Source organism: Thalassophryne amazonica, chromosome 4 (assembly GCF_902500255.1).
Source record: "Thalassophryne amazonica chromosome 4, fThaAma1.1, whole genome shotgun sequence".
Taxonomy (NCBI): Eukaryota; Metazoa; Chordata; class Actinopteri; order Batrachoidiformes; family Batrachoididae; genus Thalassophryne; species Thalassophryne amazonica.
The window spans coordinates 42558739-42578490 of record NC_047106.1 but is presented as its reverse complement, the minus strand read 5'-3'; the positions used below and the strand labels follow the sequence as shown (position 1 = coordinate 42578490).

Below are 19752 nucleotides of genomic sequence, written 5' to 3'. Positions count from 1 at the left end.
AGGCAAAAGTACTAACCGCTGCAATGCTCGCTAAAACTAAAGCTAACTGAACGAAAAGTTGAATGAATCTAAAGCTAACAGCCTATCATGCTAGCTAAACTAAAGCTAACTGAATGAAAAGTTGAATGAATATAAAGCTAAAAGCCTATATGCTAGTTAAAACTAAGCTAACTGAATGAAAAGTTGACTGAATATAAAGCTAACAGCCTATACGGTTAATAGCTAATTTCAAAAATAAATGAATCTATATAAAACTACCCAAATAACACAAGGGTTTGACTACAGAACTGAACGCATTTTTCACAGGTCAATGATGCCCATGTTCTCCCTGTTTCCAATGTTGTACTGGTCAGCCCATCACTGTGTCCTCCCCACGACCGGTTCTCACATCCCTTCCTATGGGGGGTCCAGAGGCTGCTGGAGTCCCTCCATTGAGTTATGGTAAGGGACAGGACATCCCCCACTACTCCTTCCCTCATGGGGGATAACTGCCCTCCACCTACTTCACAAGCCCCCTCCCGTTCAACTCTCCTTTATATCACAGAACATCAGGTGAGGAGGGAGCTGCAGAGGTTAAACATCAGGAAAGCAGCCGGTCCAGATAATGTGTGTCCCAGGCTGCTGAGAGCTTGTGCAAATTAGCTTGGGATTCTCTCCAGTATCTCTTTAACCTGAGCCTGCAGCTGGGACATGTCCCTCCCTCTGGAAAACATCTTGTATTGTCCCAGTACCTAAGGTCAGGCATCCCAGGGACAATAATGATTATCGCCCTGTAGCACTGACCTCTCATATAATGAAGACCTTGGAGGGTTAGTGCTGCAGTTGCTGAAGCCACAGGTACAGCATGTCCAAGATCCTCTCCAGTTTGCATATAGAGAGAGCGTGGGGGTGGAGGACGCTGTCCTCTACCTTCTCCATCGCACCCTCTCATACCTGGACGAAGGAGGCTACACTGTGAGGGTGCTATTTTTTGATTTCTCCTGCGCTTTTAATACTATTCAGCCTCACCTGCTGCAGGAGAAGCTTACTGGAATGGCTGTGGATTATGGACTATTTAAATAACAGGCCGCAGTATGTCCGCATGGGACACAACATCTCCAGCACCCCTGAGCTGCAGTGTGGGAGCCCCCCAAGGGGACGGTACTGTCTCCTGCTCTATTCACACTGTGTACATCTGACTTCCGCCATAACACTGCAACTTGCCATATACAGAAGTTTTCAGATGATACAGCTATTGTGGCCTGCATCAGAGAGGGGAGGAGAGACAGTATAGGCAGTGGTGGAGGATTTGTGGTTTGGTGCCAAAGAATCAGCTCCAGCTGAATGTTCAGAAAATTAAGGAAATGGTTCTGGACTTCAGAAAGAAGTCTCCAATCCCTCAGCCGGTATGCATAGGGGGAAGTGATGTGGAGATGGTACCATCTTATAAGTACCTGGGAGTAGTGTTAGACAAGAAGCTGGACTGGACAGCCAACACAGACCTTCTTTATAAGAAGAGTCAGTCTAGGCTGTACTTTCTCCGAATGCTAGGCTCATTTAACATCTGCTCTAAACTTCTGTACATGTTTTATCAGTCAGTGGTGGCGAGTGCTCTCCTCTATGCTGTAGTCTGTTGGCGCAGCACCAGTAAGAACAACATCTCCCGCCTGAATAGGATCATTAAAAAGGCTGGGTCAGTGGTGGGACTGAAGCTGGCTCCAGTGGAAGATGTGGTTGAGCAGAGGACTCTGTCCCGGTTCAAGGCAATTATGAACAATGCCTCACACCCTCTATACGAGGCCTTCAGAGCGAGGAGGAGTGTGTTCAGCGGCAGACTGCTGTCCCAGCGCTGCACCACAGACAGACTGAGGAAGTCCTTTGTGCCTCGTGCCATTAGATTGCACAACACTCTTATCTAGCAAGAGAGTCTTGTCTTTTTATGTTTGTATAACTTTATAGTTTGTCAGTTTTACAACTGACTGACTGTTTTTAATGTAATGTTATTGTATTTTTGTCATCTATTTTAGTTATTTGTTGTATGATTGATGTTTGTGAGCAGCAGGCCAATGCAATTTCCTTCGGGATTAATAAAGTTCTTATCTATCTATCTATGTATCTACAGTGTCATTCATTTTCTAAAGTGTTTATTTTGGATATGTACTTAACGTGGTTTTGGTCCTTCAGTGTGCATTTTTAGTTATCTTTGATTGTTTATTGCCTGCCTTTGCGCTGTACGACGCCACATTTCACTCCCTCGGCTGGCGTGATGCTAAGCTACTCTGCAGCTGAGCTACGAAGCTTGAACAACAACAATGTCCCTCGGGACATTCTCGCTATCAGAGAGCTTGGCTTGTTCCGCCGACGTCGCTGTGTCCACAGAGGCTCCGGAGAAAGTTTGTGTTCCATCGAACTGGGTCGTCTGTGCCGGTCATCTGGTCAGCTGAGCGGTGCTCGGTGCCCACGTCATCAGAGAGCGCAGCTTCTGGGAATTGTAGTCCTGATGTGACGACAGCGGTTCCTGACACTCTCTGGGCGCTTGGATGGAAAACGTGGAGTGGATTTTAAGATACTCAGGCCTATTCAAAGATGTCAGTCTGTCAAACCCGACAGAAGTCTTCAGTTGGGTCTTATTAACATCAGATCTTTGTCCTCAAAATCCCTGTTGATTAATGATCTAATTATGGATCATCATTTGGACATGATTGGGTTATGTGAAACCTGGCTCAAACCCACAGCTGTTCTTCCTCTGAATGAGGCCTGCCCCACCAGGGTACACAATCAGTCACATGTCTCGTTGGCGAAGCAAGGCGGGGGCGTTGCTTTATCTATAAATCTAAGTTTACCTTCTTGACTGTCGGGGGGCATAAATATAATTCGTTTGAGCATCTGACTCTCCGCTCTGCCCATGATGCTACATATTGTCAGGGTCAGAAGTACAGAAATCAGTCATGCCACTGTTGTCACTGTTTATAGGCCTCCTGGCCCATATCTGAATTTTAGATGAATTGGTGCATTCATCTCTGGCCTGTCAGCTAGTGTGGACAACATTTTGATTATTGGTGATTTTAATATTCACATAAATAAGCCCTCTGATCCCTTTGTAAGTCATTTATGGAACGTGTGGATGCACTGGGATTCCAGCAATGTATTCAGGATTCAACACATATTAGTGGAAATACCCTTGATCTGGTACTTACACGTGGCCTTGCTGTCACAAACATTGACATTTTGCCTCTTGCCTCGGTGATCTCTGACCAATCATTTGTTAAGTGTGCATTTATGTTGCTGCGCCTAGTGGATCGAAAGCCTTGTCTTTCTTTGCGGCGACGCATTACTCCTTTAATTATGATAGAACTCGAGGCCAGACTGCCTGAAATTTTGGCCTCAGGGTTAGAGAATATTCAATCAGTAGATAGTCTTGCGGATGCTTGAACTCAGCGCTCAAGGCCACACTGGACAAGGTTGCGCCTCCTCTCTTGAGGACACGCCTTTCCAAGGCATGCTCACCTTGGTTTAATGGTTACCTGCGTGACCTTAGGCAGAAGGCTCGAGGTTTTGAACGAAATGGCGTAGTTCTAAGTTAGAGGTGTTCCATCTTGCATGGCAAGATGCTGTCTTGGATTATAAGCAGGCACTACTGGCTACAAAGCGTGCCTATTATTCTGAATTGATTAATAAAATAAGCATAATTCCAAGTTTTTGTTTGAAACTGTAGCATTTCTTATTCATGGACAGCCACCTGTTATTCACTCTCCTTTCTCAGCACAGGACTTCTTGGATTACTTCGAGAAGAAAATTGAGGATATTAGGTTGAGTATATCTCAGCAGGCTTTGGCCCAACCACTGCATACTGCTGTGGAGGTGGATGTGCCCACTGAGGTGGTATCCAGATTTACAGATTTTGACAGTATCTCGTTAGGTGCACTGACGAAGCTCGTGACGTCTACTAAAAGCACAACCTGTTTAATTGAATCCTATACCAACGAAATTGTTTAAGGACTTGTGGCCCATTCTTGGACCAACTGTGCTGGAAATTGTAAATCTCTCATTTGACTTCTGAATCTGTATCCTAGGTGTTTTAAGTCTGCAGTGATCAAACCATTACTTAAAAAATCTCTAGTCTCGACCCTAGTGTATTGAAGAATTATAGACTGATATCAAATCTGTCATTTTGTTTCTAAAATCTGGAAAAAGTGGTCTCGCGACAGCTCGTGGACTATCTCACTGAGAATAATCTTTTTGAGCCACTGCAGTCTGCTTTTAGAAGATTTCACTCCACAGAGACAGCACTTACTAAAGTAGTGAATGACCTTTTGCGAGCAATGGACTCGGATATCACTACGGTCCTGGTGCTGCTGGATTCTAGTGCTGCATTTGACACTGTGGATTACCATATTCTACTCAATAGGCTGGAGAATCACTTTGGGATTACTGGAACTGCTCTTGCATGGTTGACGTCATACCTGTCTAGTCGTTTCCTACTGTGTATTGTGTAATGGAAACTCCTCCAATCGTAGAGACATGAAGTTTGGGGTTCCTCAGGGATCCGTTTTGGGCCCCTTGCTTTTTTCTCTTTATGTAACACCCCTCGGGAATATATTGCCGCGTTTTGGGATTCCCTTTCATTGCCTATGCTGATGACACTCAATTGTATATGCCAATAACTGCTGGTAATCTTACCTCACATAAAGTCCTTGGAGGATTGTCTTGCATCAGTGAGAAGTTGGATGTCTAGTAACTTCCTACTTTTAAATTCTGATAAGACTGAGGTTATGGTTTTTGGTCCAGCGAGATATCGGCATCAATTTGATCAGTAGCATTTAGCTTAGGTCCGTGTGTTATACATCATACAGGATAAAGTGAGGAACCTTGATCCTGCATTGTCCTTTGATCTCCACATTAGAGACATTACAAGGACTGCCTTTTTTCATTTGCGAAATATAGCGAGGATTCGTCCTATTCTGTCTATGGCTGATGCTGGACTTTGATTCATGCGTTTGTCTCTTCTAGATTGGACTATTGTAATGCTCTATTCTCTGGCTTACCGCAGTCCAGGATCAGGGGTCTTCAATTGGTTCAGAATGCTGCTGCCAGACTTTTGACACGGAGCAGAAAGTTTGACACATTACGCCAATTTGGTGTCCCCTGCACTGGCTTCCTGTTTCTGCAAGATTGGATTTTAAAGTATGATTTTAGTTTATAAAATTGTTCATGGACTTGCATCTCCCTATCTGGATGAAATTGATAGCCCCTATGTACCAGCTCGGGCCTGCGTTCTCAGGGTGCAGGGACTTCTGTGTGTTCCAGGGTGAATAAGAAGTCTGCCGGTCACATAGCTTTCTCCTATCGTGCCCCAGGTCTGTGGAACGATCTGCAGGCACACATTCGGCAGTCGGGACACTGTGGAGACTAAATCAGTTTAAAGACTCATTTATTTTCCCTGTTTTATCATTAGTGTTATGATGTGTTTTTAATCTTGTACTTTTTTACTGCTGTTTTTTTTCTTATGGTTGTTTTTATTGTGTTTTAAATTTTTTAACTGTTTTTATGTTGTGAAGTGCCTTGAGATGATATTGTCGTGAATTGGCGCTATATAAATTAATAAATTTGAATTTTCAATTTAAACCCACTTATTCCAGTCAAGCGTCATGGGAGGCTGGATAATTCCAGCGGTCACTGGGCAAGAGGGCTGGACAGGACACCAGTCTATCGCAGGGGTCAAAAAGACACACACACGGTCAATTTAAAGTTTCCAGTTCACCGAACTTGCATGTCTTTGGAGATAGGAGCTTCTGGAGGGAAACTACGTGAACCCCAATCTGAAAGTACCAGGTTGGAATGACCTGGGACTTTTTCGTTGAGCTGCAACTGTGCTACCCACTAAGCCACCATGCTGCCCTAAACCTCACTCACTCATCTTCAGCAGCTTTACTCCAATTAAAAAGGGTCATGGGCTGGAGCCTATCCCAGCAGTCATAGGGTGTGACACGGAGTACACCCTGAACAGGACATCAGTCTGTCGCAGGGTCACATACAGACAGACAAACAAACAATACATTCAGACACACAATTAAAAGTTTCCAGCACACCTAACCTGTATGTCTTTGGATGTGGAAGTCAGAGCGCCCAGAGGGAATGCACCGGCGTGAAGTGGACAGTAGTAATTAGTTCATTATTCAGACAGTAATTCGCAGGTATGACGGAAAGCGAAAACTGACATAAAATTGTAACCCAGCAATGCATCTATGCCTCCTAAACATAGGCAAGTGAATTTCATTAAGCTTACTTGCCCAAATTTGTCACATAGGCCTTGGCCTATACACCATAATGGCCCTATATGGCTATCCAAATCCGAATAACTGTCCAGAATGTGCTGAATAACTGTCCACACTCATGCAGTTATACTCTTTACCTGGGCAAGTTGCCCAGATCTGTCAAGTACCCTTTGCCCCATCCTCCCCACCCTTCATTTCACCCCCTCCACCCCTCAATTTCATCAGTTAAATGATAACCCGAACTACTGTCTGGAATTTGAATTACTGTCCAGATACTGAATAGCTGTCCACACTTGAGCAAGTTATAACTTTTACATTGGCAAGTGAAAATGCACTTGCCCATGTAAAAGTTATAACTGCTTAAGTGTGGACAGTTATTCAGTGCATTCTGGACAGTTATATTCAGATTCCAGACAGTAGGCCTAGTCTAGCCTCATCTTATTGTGAAAGACCTGAAGTTGACTTATTGATGGGAGGGGGAGGTCAAATGAGGGTTGAGTGGGGCAAGCAAGGCATAGATAAGCTTACTCGACATTATCGAGTCAGATCATCTGATCTGGGCAGATGTATTTTTCGTGGTACGAGATCTAGAGGCCTACAGTAGGCCTAGATAAGCCTATTCAGTTAGATTACTTGTCTTGCAATTTGATGATGGATTTACTTAGACGGGGCCAAGCCTGGGGTGCTGTGGGTGGGGGTGGGACAACGACCATTCTAATCTTAGGCCTAACCACAATACACCAGTCTAGAACGGTACACTAGGGCTAGCAGACAGCAAGCTTACTGATTTTGTGTTCTGAAATCCACTAAATTTACAGTTGATTAGGCCCAGGCCTGGATGATTTGTTTGGTTGGCAACTTGCGCCATTTTGAAAATATGTAGACCTATCTAAACACAGACGAGTTAAAATCAGAATTTTTGAAATATTATTTGTATCGTAGTCACTTGTCATCTTGAATATATTTTTTAAATTTTTAAATTATTTTTGTCATTCTTGTATTTCTTCAATCTAGAAACCAACTCAATCGAAAACTACCTCAATATCAAGCTAAGTGAAAAGGAAAACTTATCTCTAAACTCAGTCTAAAGGAAAGAAATAAGATTAATCTAAAATTAACAGAATAAATAATAATTAAATAAACCACACTGAATCTAAATCTAACTGAACATTACCAAAGAAGGCTAAAAGAGTAAAATCACTTTCACGTTATATGTTCTTCAATGACATTTGGATTGTTTTTAACTTGACTTCTGTAAATATTAGATTTTTTTTAAGTGGCATAAGAAATAAAGAAAAAAAAGTAGAATACATCAGCAGTGATAATGACCATCAGGAGCCATTTCCCAAATGACATTTCACATCTATAAACCACACAACCACAGTGAAACTGGCTCCCAAAAGCCTGGCTGCCTCATGTTACTGTGTTTCATGAATCTGTAAGCATCCTAATGAAGATTTGTTGTGCAACCACAGTGACACAAACTGTGCCTCATTTGACACCTAATGAACACGTAGCGCCACAATAGAACAAGGCTTCAAACCCACACTGTGCTGTTTTGTTTTTTTTTTCACAACCTGGAAATTTTAATTGTAGTTACTGTTTCCCCAATGTTGAATTTCCATACATGTCACAAAGTTTCTTGCAGTGAATGTTACAGTTTGTGGTGTCAAAACTGCAAGACGTTGGACCCTATAAAGTTCTATGCATCTTCTGAGATGTAATTAATTAAGACATACTCCCATCAGAATTTAGTAGTTATTTGACTTTAATATTCTGGAAACAAGTTTTCTTTTCTGGGGTAATAAAACAAACAGTACTCACGTTGGTCTTGCTGGACAGAGCAAAGGTGGCTCGGCTGGAGAATCGGGCGGTGGAGGGACTACCACTGGCCCCTGGGCTTGTCATCATAGAGGAAATTCTGGAACCATTGGGAGGACTGGTGTTGCTGGGGGAGCCTGGGAAGGTGGCAGGGGAAGATGCAGAGCTGGGATATGTCTGGACGTGGAGATGAGGTTGACCATGGCTGTGAGTTTGAGCCTGACCCCTGCCGTAGATCACTTCTTTTATCTCCTGATGATTCTCCTGAATGTCGTTAACATGATTCTTGTGGTTCTCACTGTGGTTACTCAGGTTGTGGCTGTGGTAAAGCAGGGTGTTGCGGTCACATGCCAGACCCGTTAGGAGCTCCACCTGTCTTGTAAGAGCCTCTAATTGACCCCTGAGCTCTCGGTTCTCTTGCTGAAGCTGAGCCACCTCCCGTCCAAGAGGCCTGCTCAGACTGGTTGTCTCCTCCAGACGACGCTCCATGGTCATCTTAAAAGAGCTGACATCAACGTGGATCTCTCGTATGGCGCTACGGAGAGTGTTTTCATAACGGGCTAAAGCTTCACACACAGTCTCTCCCTCTGGAGAGGAGGACCGAGGATGACACAAGTCTCCCATCTCAGCCAGGGTTGTAGCTTCCATCAGGACAGCTGTTGCCTTCGGTGACCCTTGAATGGGTCAGACAGCTTGTCAGTGTGATTGATGTAATGTCTCCAAGTGAGGTCTTCTGCTTACTGGAGAATGTCAAGCTTCAGCTGGTGGCTGTGGCTGGAGGGGGTGGAGTCTGGCGTACAAGGGTTGGGAGGTTAAAGTTTGTGAAGGGGGCAAAGTTCTGCTCTCTTTTAAGCCCCACTCTTGTGTCCTGAGGTGGTCTGACCTGCCAATCCTTCAGTCTACTCTTCAGTCTCTTCAGTTTTCCTTCTGAAAACACCATGCACATAAGGGATGAGTCTTGACCTTTGACTTGTGAACAATTCTCAAGATTCCAACAGAGAATCCGATGTAGCAGATGGCATCCTATACAATAAAAGCACAGGTACATTAGACAATATAATACCGCTGTTGTAAACTCTAAGCACATTTATTCACATTGTCAAGTTACTCCATGGAACCAAATAAAACACTGAGTTCTCAGTCTCTTCAGGATTAAGAAAGACAAAAAGACAGCGTGGCTCCTTCGTATCGCCAATAAAACAAACCAGTGATGTAATCTTCCTCCACAGCTGGAGGAAACCTACCTCATGTTCACTCTGCGGTGAACAGCTGAATGTGTGAGTATGTGTGCTCCGCTCTGTGCTGCCGAGTTTGTCTACACTCTCAGGTTTGCCACTCCTCCCTTTTGGAGGGAGGAGAAAAGGAGGACTAAAGGAGGAGGGTAGAGTGGTGTCAGGGCAAAGAAAGAACGTGGAAAGAGTAGTAAAACAACGGGAGGGTGTGAGGGAGGCACACCAGGTTGCTTTAACATCTCTCTTTTCTGATTTCTCCAGGCCTTGTCTTCTTCTGTCCACCATAGTTATTTCAGTTCTTTGTAACTTTAATCTTATTGCTGTCCATTTGAAAATAACAAAAACAACAATTAAAAGAAAAAACCCTCATGATTAAACACTAACTTCTCAGAGTCAGGCGCCTGGGTGTCTTTGCTAATTTAGCTTTTTCCAACTGGCTCTGTGTCAAACAAACTGTTCAGGAGATTCACATGAGGAGTATCACATCATGAGGAGCTTCAGCTATGATATTTGGAAATGTGGTCCGTTTCTCTGTGCATGATCCAGCATGTAGGTGCTTCAGTGTTGAGGACCCCAGTGGCTGGAGAAGACCAAGAACATGTCCACATTTCACCTGGCTGTGGCATATAGGTGGCTACTTTTAAGATGGGGGATGGGTTGGTTGTCTGCCTAGGTGGTTGCCGTCCAGTACCTAATGCAGTTCCATGGTGTGGTGCATACGGTGACACAGTTAGAGTATCCTATGATGAGGGGTGTTTTACTTGAGTGTTCCTCAATTAAGAATACGATGGATACTCAGAACACAGGAGTGCACAGTGTAACGCAAGTATATTGTAGTTTCTACGTGGTGTAGTTGTAGTTTTTACAAAGGAGATGTAGTCACATGCAGTACTAGTGCATCACTATCATGTGGAGTCAGAATTTGATTAGATGACATACAGTCAAAAACCTGGTCTGAATCCAAGTATAGAGCTTTTCTGTTTATTTTTCAGAACAACAAATATGCTTTACATACTATAGAAAGGCTCATGATGCATATACACTCTACAACTACAATAAATCTTAACTGGAAACGATAAATAAAAATGGTTTACACTAAAATGCCTCAATAGCGCCCCCTTGAAACTTTCAAAAAACCCTCCCCATAGGGGTTTTTTTGGAGTAGGGAGATGAAAATTGGTACACATGTGACTTGCATAGACGTACAAAAAAGTCTCTTGCACCATTGGTCTACTCCAACCAGGAAGTCGGCATTTTGAATTTTCTTGTCATTTTGGCGTGATTTCCACATGTTGTATTTGAACGAACTCCTCCTATGGATTTTATCCAATGCACTTCAAAGTTCTTTCACAACATCCAGAGATGATACTGACCAAAAGTTATCGAAAGCTTTTCTCTATGTTGAAGGGTGTGGCCGCTATGGCGTTGCCATTTTGACCCTTCGCCATGGAACATCAATTCATGATAACTCCTTAATGCTTTGCCTGATTGACTTGAAACTTCACATGTGTGATGACAGTTGGCCCCTGAACACACCTGACCCCTCTGTTTGTACACTGAGCGCCCCCTAGTGGATGAACCATCAACATGTCATAACTCCTTCATGCATTGTGTGATTTGCTTGAAATTTTAACTGTGATGAGTGGTTGCCCCTGTACGCACATGCCCACATCTGGTCACAAGGGGACGCACTGCCCTGGGAAGGTGGTCGCGTGGAACGAGGGCCCGTATATGACTGCTTGCAGTCCTAGTTTGATGATGGTTTACCAGCTGACAGAGTGCAGCAAGACAGGTGTGGCCACAGAGTCCATGTATCGCTGGGATGGGTGGGGAGCCTGGCTGCACCTGGTAGGATTTCAAGATCAGGTAGAGGAGGAAGTGCTTGAATGTTTCACCTCAGGGAGCTGTGGTGGATAGCTGCTGCTGTTACCTGTGTGCTTGGCATGCAGAAACCTTTCCTAGCCAGAAAAAAACTCTCACTTCTGAGATTCCCATCTACATAGCAATGCCCCAGATGCTGGTGCCTGCTGAACAAACAATTGCATTTTGTTTTGCAAATAAAATATGTACGTATCCAACAAAAACACAACATATTTTGAATACATCATGTTTCAGAAACAAATACAGTAAAAATATAAAAAAAAAGTGCAGAAAAAAGTTCAAACTGTTATGTATCCTACAAGTTCAAAACAAAAATCCCACAATTTCCAATGAAATGTTATAAGCTCGAAAATGTATATTCTACAAATACAAAATATCATGGTACCATGTTGACAAAAGTCAACTTGTTGGATTGTTTTTTGTTGTTGTTTGTTTTTTTTTACTTGCAGAATATGTTTTAAAAGTTTTAACTTACTTTTACTTTTTGATACACATTTGAACTTTTAAGACAAGCTGTATGTTTCTGAAACATAATGTTTTAGAAATATGTTGTGGGGTTTTTTTTTTTTTTTTTTGGTTACATTTTGTATTTGTAAAACAATATGCATTTGTTAGTTCATAGTATTTTGAATTTGTAAAAGAAATATGAAATATCAATTGGGGAAACATATTTTATTTGTACATAAAGTTTTTGGCAGAATTTTAGTTCCATGAAGCATAATTTCAGATTTTTGTCAGTTACTTGTGAAATAATGCTATCCTAGTTGTGTATTTGACTGCAGGTTGAAACAGACATGCTGGCAGCAGAGGACCATCACCCTCCCATCCCCCTGTAACTGGACACGGACACGTCAACATTCCACACCCGATAGTGTGTGTGTGTGTGTGTGTGTGTGTATGTGTGTATACACTCACAACAAACACACACATGCAAATACTTGGGCATTCCACGCCGCTGCTTACTGTCAACAGTGTGTGAGTGTGTGCTCATCTGAGACAGCGGCAGGGAGAGTTGGGGGAGACGAGGGTGACAGGGAGGTGATTTACTGGCAGATGCTTCCCCCCTTTCACTTTTCGGTAACACTTTTTCTTTGCTTAATGGCCCCCTGGGGACTTACTTGAGTCTGTCGGAGGCTGTATCAGCACAACAGACCACAACAAACCACTGTAGAGGTCAGAGGTCATCAGTATCTGCTTCATCAGTCATCTGAGGTCTGTAAAAACTGCAGCAAAAAAACCCTCTACAAATGTTTCCACTTTTCGATCCATATTTCAAGCTTTCCTTTGAAAATTTGCGTTTTGACTGATACTGTGATTGACCAGCCTATGTTGAGTATTTGCAGCACCTGTTGCCGAGCTGTTGCCGTGGCTGTTACTGCTGGGGGAGGCCACAACCCTGGGAGTCGAAGCTGAATGTGATGGCTGTGAAATGACAGAAATGGCAACAAAATTGTACTGCATGTTGCATGGAATCTGCAACACAAAGTTGTGCTGAATGCTCAAAATGAAATGCTCCAGTCATCTATGAACTGCCGTTGCATAAGTGGAAGAAAATGTACGAGGTCTATTAGAAAAGTATCCAACCTTATTATTTTTTAAAAAACCATATGGATTTGAATCACATGTGATTGTGTCAGACAAGCTTGAACCCTCGTGCGCATGCATGAGTTTTTTCATGCCTCTCGGTTGCGTCATTTGCCTGTGAGCAGGCTTTGAGAAAGGTGTGGTCCACCCTCTCGGCGGATTTTTATTGCGAATAAATGTCTGAACGATTTGGAGCTTTGCTGCATCAGTTTTTTTCCAGAAACTGTGAGAGACCTCCAGGTGGACACCGTTCGAAAAATTAATATGGCTTTCAGGGATGATTTTATGGGGATTAAACAGATTATGGAGTGTTACTGCCGCTTTAAGGACTGCCCACAACTCCTGAGAGCGCGGCGCGCTCCCAGCCCCCATCAACAGGCTGACACCCCGCTGAAACAACCAGATCATTTCCAATGTGAAAGCTTTGTTGATCCGGGACCTCGTCTGACTTTCACAAAAAGGCAGAAGATGTGGACATCAGCACTTTTTTGGCACATTCCACCATTACAGGAGTTTTTTTCATGGAAAGAAAAGCGGAGGGACGCGCCACGGAGCCGTTCATTACGTGGGACAAAACCACCTCGGTGTTAGTCTCATAGGATGGCTTTCAGGTGGATTTCAGACGGATTCCGGTTGCTTTCCAGTCATGTGAATATCCGATTGTGATTGTGCATGAGCTGAACATGCCAGAACATGTCCCGTGAGGCTTCATCATGGTGTTGCTTTGCGCCGAGCGGCTGCACCGCGATGCGCGGTGGAGCCGCTTCTCTTTCCATGACAAAAACTCCTGTAACAGTAAAATGTGCCGTTCATTTTTAAACTGGACGCTGTCTTGATCCAGTATGTCATCTGACTAGCACAGGAATTGTGAAAAGACGTGGACATCAGCACTTTTTCGGCACATTAAGACAGACGTGCAGAGGAGTTCCGCGTGTCGCGGTGCAGCCGCTCAGCGCAAAGCAACGCCGTGATGAAGCCTCACGGGACATGTTCTGGCATGTCCAGGTCATGCACAATCACAATCGGATATTCACACGACTGGAAAGCAACCAGAATCCGTTTGAAATCCACCTGAAAGCCGTCCTGTGAGACCAACACAGAGGTGGTTTTGTCCCACGTAATGAACGGCTCCGTGGCGCGTCCCTCCGCTTTTCTTTCCATGAAAAAAACTCCTGTAACAGTGGAATGTGCCGAAAAAGTGCTGATGTCCACATCTTCTGCTTTTTTGTGAAAGTCAGACGAGGTCCCGGATCAACAAAGCCTTCATGTTGGAAATGATCTGGTTGTTTCAGCGGGGTGTCAGCCTGTCGATGGGGGATGGGAGCGCGCTGCACTCTCAGGGGTTGTGGGCAGTCCTTAAAGCGGCAGTAACACTCCGTAATCTGTTTAATCCCCACAAAATCGTCCTTGAAAGCCATATTAATTTTTCGAACGGTGTCCACCTGGAGGTCTCTCACAGTTTCTGAAAAAAAATTGATGCAGCAAAGCTCCAAATTGTTCAGACATTTATTCGCATTAAAAATCCGCCGAGAGGGTGGACCACACCTCACTCAAAGCCTGCTCACAGGCGAATGACGCAACCGACAGGCATGAAAAAACTCACGCATGCGCACAAGGGTTCAAACTTGTCTGACGCAATCACATGTGATTCAAATCCATATGGTTTTTTAAAAAAATAATAAGGTCGGATACTTTTCTAATAGACCTCGTATAACTGAATTCTCCCTATATTGTATCAAGGATTCAAAAGAATTTTATTGTCATATGCACATAGGAACATGTTCCTTGCACAGTGAATTGTGTCTACTGCATTTAACCCATCCTAATTGCCAGTTAGGAGCAGAGGTCGCCTTTAGGCGCCCGGGGACCAGCTCCAGATGTACATCCCTGCCTAGGTCAACAGCCATCGATCGTATATAGTCGCATATACTCAGTATAGTTGTGTTATTAAGGCCTTGGCACAGTATCTGCATGCAGATTGTAGTGGTGGGCCAGTCTGAACCAAAAAGTCCAGGGCCAAATTTTTGTCCCAGTCCAGCCCTGCAAGAATCTCAAATGTGATGACAGCAGTTGGATGTTGAATGACCATCATATAGAACTTGTGGAAATTGGAAATACTGAAGCTTAAGTCCTGGTCAGACCGAATAATGAACGATAAATAATGAGCCATGTAGCGTTTTTTGTTTTTTGGGTTTTTTTTTTTTTTTTGTACGAGTGGAGTTATTCAAGAAAAGTGGGAGAATAGTGACTCTTAGAGCAGATAATTCAGCTAATGAGCCTCATCTCTAAGCGTAGCACTAATTTCAAGAAGTTCAAAATTTAGTAAAAAAAATAGCACGGGGTGATTTGTGTACGAGGTACTACGAGGACAAGCAAGAATGTTAGAGGCATGTTAGTGGTGAGTACGAGGCTGTGAGAGACCCATTATCCAAGTACCTGGCAGCTATGAGGACAGGACAGGCTACATGCAACAAAGCAAAAAGCCATTGTAGCCTTTTTTAACATCTGTTTCCTGCAATTCCTTCAGCAAAACATCCTATACGTGGCTCATTATTCAAATAATCACTGAAATTTCGGACAAATCCATACGTGGCTTATTATTTATGACTTCATTAATTGGTGTGACCAGGTCTTAAGGGGCCGTGTGAAGTCAGATGCAGCATGGGAAAGCTGAACAATATCCTCCGTGGCTGCTGAGGGCCACTTCACGAGAAGTAAAACCGGCAGGATGTGGTTTTGTTGCAATTTATGTGTCTGGTTTCCACTTATGGATGTACAGTTGTGTGTAAAAGTTTGGGCACTCCTTATGATTTCCATGATTTTCCTTTATAAATCATTGGTTGTTTGGATCAACAATTTCAGCTAAATATATATAGCAGACAAACACAGTGATATTTGAGAAGTGAAATGAAGTTTATAGGATTTACAGAAAGTGTGCAATAATTATTTAAACAAATTAGGCAGGTGCATAAATGTGGGCACCCCAACAGAAAAATACATCAATTTAGTAGATCCTCCTTTTACAGAAATAAAAGCCTCTAAACACTTCCTATAGCTTCCAGTGAGAGTCTGGATTCTGGTTGAAGGTATTTTGGACCATTCTTCTTTACAAACCATCTCCAGTTCAGTCAGGTTTGTTGGTTTCCGGGCATGGACAGCCCGCTTAAAAAAAAAAAAAAAAGTCACACCACAGATTTCAATAATATTCAGGTCTGGGACTGAGATGGCCATTCCAGAATGTTGTGCTTGTTCCTCTGCATGAATACCTCAGTAGAATTTGAGCAGTTTAGGGTCGTTGTCTTGTTGAAAGATCCAGCCCCGGTGCAACTTCAACTTTGTCAATGATTCATGAACATTGTTCTCAAGAATCTGCTGATTTTGACTGGAATCCATGTGACCCTCAACTTTAACAAGATTCCCAGTACCTGCACTGGCCACACAGAATGATGGAACCACCTCCAAATTTTACTGCAGGTAGCAAGCATTTCTTTTAATGCTGTGTTCTTTGTATCCTTCCCCTAAACCATGTGTTGAACAATCTTTGTTTTTAGCTCATTTGAGAGTTGTTTAGAGGCTTCCATGTTGCTACTCATTAGAAGAGATGCAAAGAGGGGAAACATTTGCAAATGACCACCTTAAATACCCTTTCTCATGTTTGGATTCACCAGTGTAAGGAGGTCAAGGGTCAATGAGCTTACCAAACCAATTTTGTGTTCCAGTAATTAGTGCTAAATGTATTCAGATCAATAAAATGATAAGGGTTCCCAAATTTATGCACCTGACCAATTTTGTTTAAATAATTATTGCATACTTTCTGTAAATCCCATAAACCTCATTTCACTTCTCAAATATCAATGTGTTCGTCTGCTATATGATATTTAACTGAAATTTCTGATACAGACAGCCAATGATTTATAAAGGAAAATCATGAAAATGATCAGGGGTGCCCAAACGTTTGCATACAACTGTATTTTTAAACTGGCAGCACCATTTACAGTGCAACCGGAAACACAGTTGACTGCACATCTCAGCAAAATAAGGCAGTAATAATAGTGAGCCCCCTACAGGGGCTCAAAAGTGACTAAGGTAAAACCAAGATAATTTCTACCATGTACTTTGACTGGTTTAGTGTTTGCTTGATCACTTTGGCCAGTATATTGGGAGTTATTCACTTGAAGTCTTTTGTGTTCTGATACTGTATTTGGAAATACAAACAACCAGATGGGTTGCCGTCCTAACCACGTTACCACACTGGGATTTGGAAAAATAGAATATCAGCAGTTTTGCTTTCAAAATTTAAAGTGGGAAGCTTTCTAATTGATGGAGACCAAATTCTGATTGTGTTTATTTGTGACTGATTGGTCAAAGTAATGATATTAAAAAGAACCAGCCAATACTGACCAATAAACAAACAAACAAATGAAGGCTATTGTGAGATTAAGAACCATACAATCACATACAATCAGCCTTTGTTCAGCAAAACGTGCAGCTCTGGGGAAACCAATCATGTCCAATTTAAACTCCCCTACTCAGAGATACACTCATTAGATTGTCCCATTAAAATCTATACTCTGTTCAATAATACGAGGGCTGTCAATAAAGTATAGGTCCTTTTTATTTTTTTCAAAAAACTATATGGATTTCATTCATATGTTTTTACGTCAGACATGCTTGAACCCTCGTGCGCATGCGTGAGTTTTTCCACGCCTGTCGGTGACGTCATTCGCCTGTGAACACTCCTTGTGGGAGGAGGTTTTCAGCTTGAAACAGGCTGACGACGGCGCGTGGAGCGCTGCACGACGTCTCGCTCCGTGGGAAGTCCTTAAAGCGACAGTATCACCTCAAAATCTCTCATCAGCCGTTAAAATTTTCACTGAAAACCAGCTTAATTTTCGAACCGTGTCCACTTCGATGTGTCTCACAGGTTTAGAAAAAATTTTGATAAAAAAAAGCGCCAGTCTCTCAGCAACTTCTCAGACAAAAGAATTCCGACGAGGAGCTGGACGACTCCTCCCACAAGGAGTGCTCACAGGCGAATGACGTCACCGACAGGCGTGGAAAAACTCACGCATGCGCACGAGGGTTCAAGCATGTCTGACGTAAAAACATATGAATGAAATCCATATAGTTTTTGAAAAAATAAAAAGGACCTATACTTTATTGACAGCCCTCGTATTCCTTGTGGATGTTGGTGAAACCTGATCATGCTCAAATTCAGACTCATCCAAGATGCTCTGCATAAAGCCGTCGGATTGAAATTTGGTGAAGATCAGTTTAATTTTTTTCACGTTATCGTGTGCAGAAGAAGCATTACTTTGCTCAGTAACGTGTATAATCCTTACAAGGTCTTGGTGAAACCTGGTCATGTTCAAAATCAACTTGTCTGGTTTGGATAAAATCAGATAACTTTTATTCAAGTTATTGTGGGCACAAGAAAGTGTGCCTGACACACTCAGTGTGTTTCCCCTTTCTGGGCAGCAGGGGACAATAATAATAAATTTAAAAAAATCTAGTTTAGTTTGAGGCACCTGAACGTCCCTGAAGGATGAGTGTGGGTTCCTGAACCGTGTCGTGAGAACCACAGTTTTCCAGTAAGAGTGACTCAGCAGGTAATCTGTCCTGATCCACACGAGTCAGTGATATATGAAATGATAAAGATACAGCTGTTATTGCAACAGTACTCTCTCTCTCTCTTCTCTCTCTCTCTCTCTCTCTCTCTCTCTCTCTCTCTCTGTCTCTCTCTCTCTGCAGACCTCCTACAGCCCAGCTGGAGCTTTTTTGTTTTGATAATGACTAAACGCATTGTATTTCTCAGACGCTGGCTCCTCTGTGCCGAGCTGTGATTGTAAATGTCCACTGTGATTAGTGAGAAAACGAGAGGTGAGGTGACAAAACTCAGATTTTCACCCACGACAGACTTTCTGCCTTAACTGATTTAGTTTGATTTGGGAAATAGCAGACAAAAATATATAAATGGCTTTAAAAGGCCAAGAATCTACCAAATGTGAGAAGCAAGATGAATAAAAATTAAGAAATCATTTATTTTATGAATGATTAATTTGTATTTTTTGTGTCCACACATACAAGAAGCACTGTCTCTTAAAGATTTGTGCCAACATGCTCATGAGAAAGGCAGTGAGGCATCAGAGCTGTGTTTGAACTGAGCAACAGGTGTGTGATTGAAGTGTAAGAACATGATGTTCAGTTTTTGTTTCACTGGGGAACCTTCTAAACAGGCGTGTATGACATGCTCACGTTTCCCACGTAAAAATCACAAAAGCAGATCTTGGAACAGCTTCCGTTTGCACTTATGTCACATTGGTGGAATGTGAACAAACAGCAGCACAGCTACTGATCAGCCTACAGCTTGTAAACACCGCAGCCCGATATTTAACACTTTCAATTCCCACAAACATGAGAAATGAACACACGTCATATAGTGGTGGGCCTCACCTCCATGCACAGCTTGGCTCCGGTACCACTCTCCTTGATAGGGGTTGGACCTTATTCTTCTCTGGAGTTGTCCGGGGTGTGAGGCGCCAGGCAGGTGTTGGGATACTCATGAGCCCCCGGCTGAATGCCACTGCGTTGGAGTTTACCCCAGAAGATGAGAGGGTGTCCTCCGTGCACCTTCTGGTTGTGGGGAGGAAACCTCTGACTGTTGTTGTTTGTATACACTGAACAGGACTTCGGAGTATTCGGCCTTCTTGGAGTCTCTGGCTGGAGTCCTGTATGGGGTTTCAGTGGGGGATTCCATTGTTCTGCTGGGGGACTTCAACGCACACGTGGGCAATGACCGCGACACCTGGAGAGGTGTGATTGGGAAGAATGGCCTCCCCGACCTCAACCCGAGCAGTTATTTGTTATTGGTCTTCTGTGCTTGTCACAGACTGTCCATAATGAACATGTGTTCAAACATAAGGATGCTCATACGTGTACATGGTACCAGAGCACCTTAGGCCAAAGGTCAGTGATCGATT

General features: G+C 43.1%; 1 protein-coding gene across 2 annotated transcripts in view; it reads right to left on the bottom strand.

The window, feature by feature from the left end:
- Positions 1–9553, bottom strand: part of smtnl (smoothelin, like) — a 59325-nt gene extending 49772 nt beyond the window's left edge. The window contains exons 1-2 of one of the 2 annotated variants that reach the window (XM_034167775.1): positions 9320–9553; positions 8079–9098 (exon numbers count right to left, since the gene is read on the bottom strand). In XM_034167775.1, coding sequence (XP_034023666.1) covers positions 8079–8723 — 645 coding nt within the window. In that variant the 5' untranslated portion in view covers positions 8724–9098; positions 9320–9553. The remainder of the gene's footprint in view (positions 1–8078; positions 9099–9319) is intronic. The other variant, XM_034167776.1, reaches the window with a different exon arrangement.
- Between the last annotated feature and the right edge of the window lie 10199 nt (positions 9554–19752).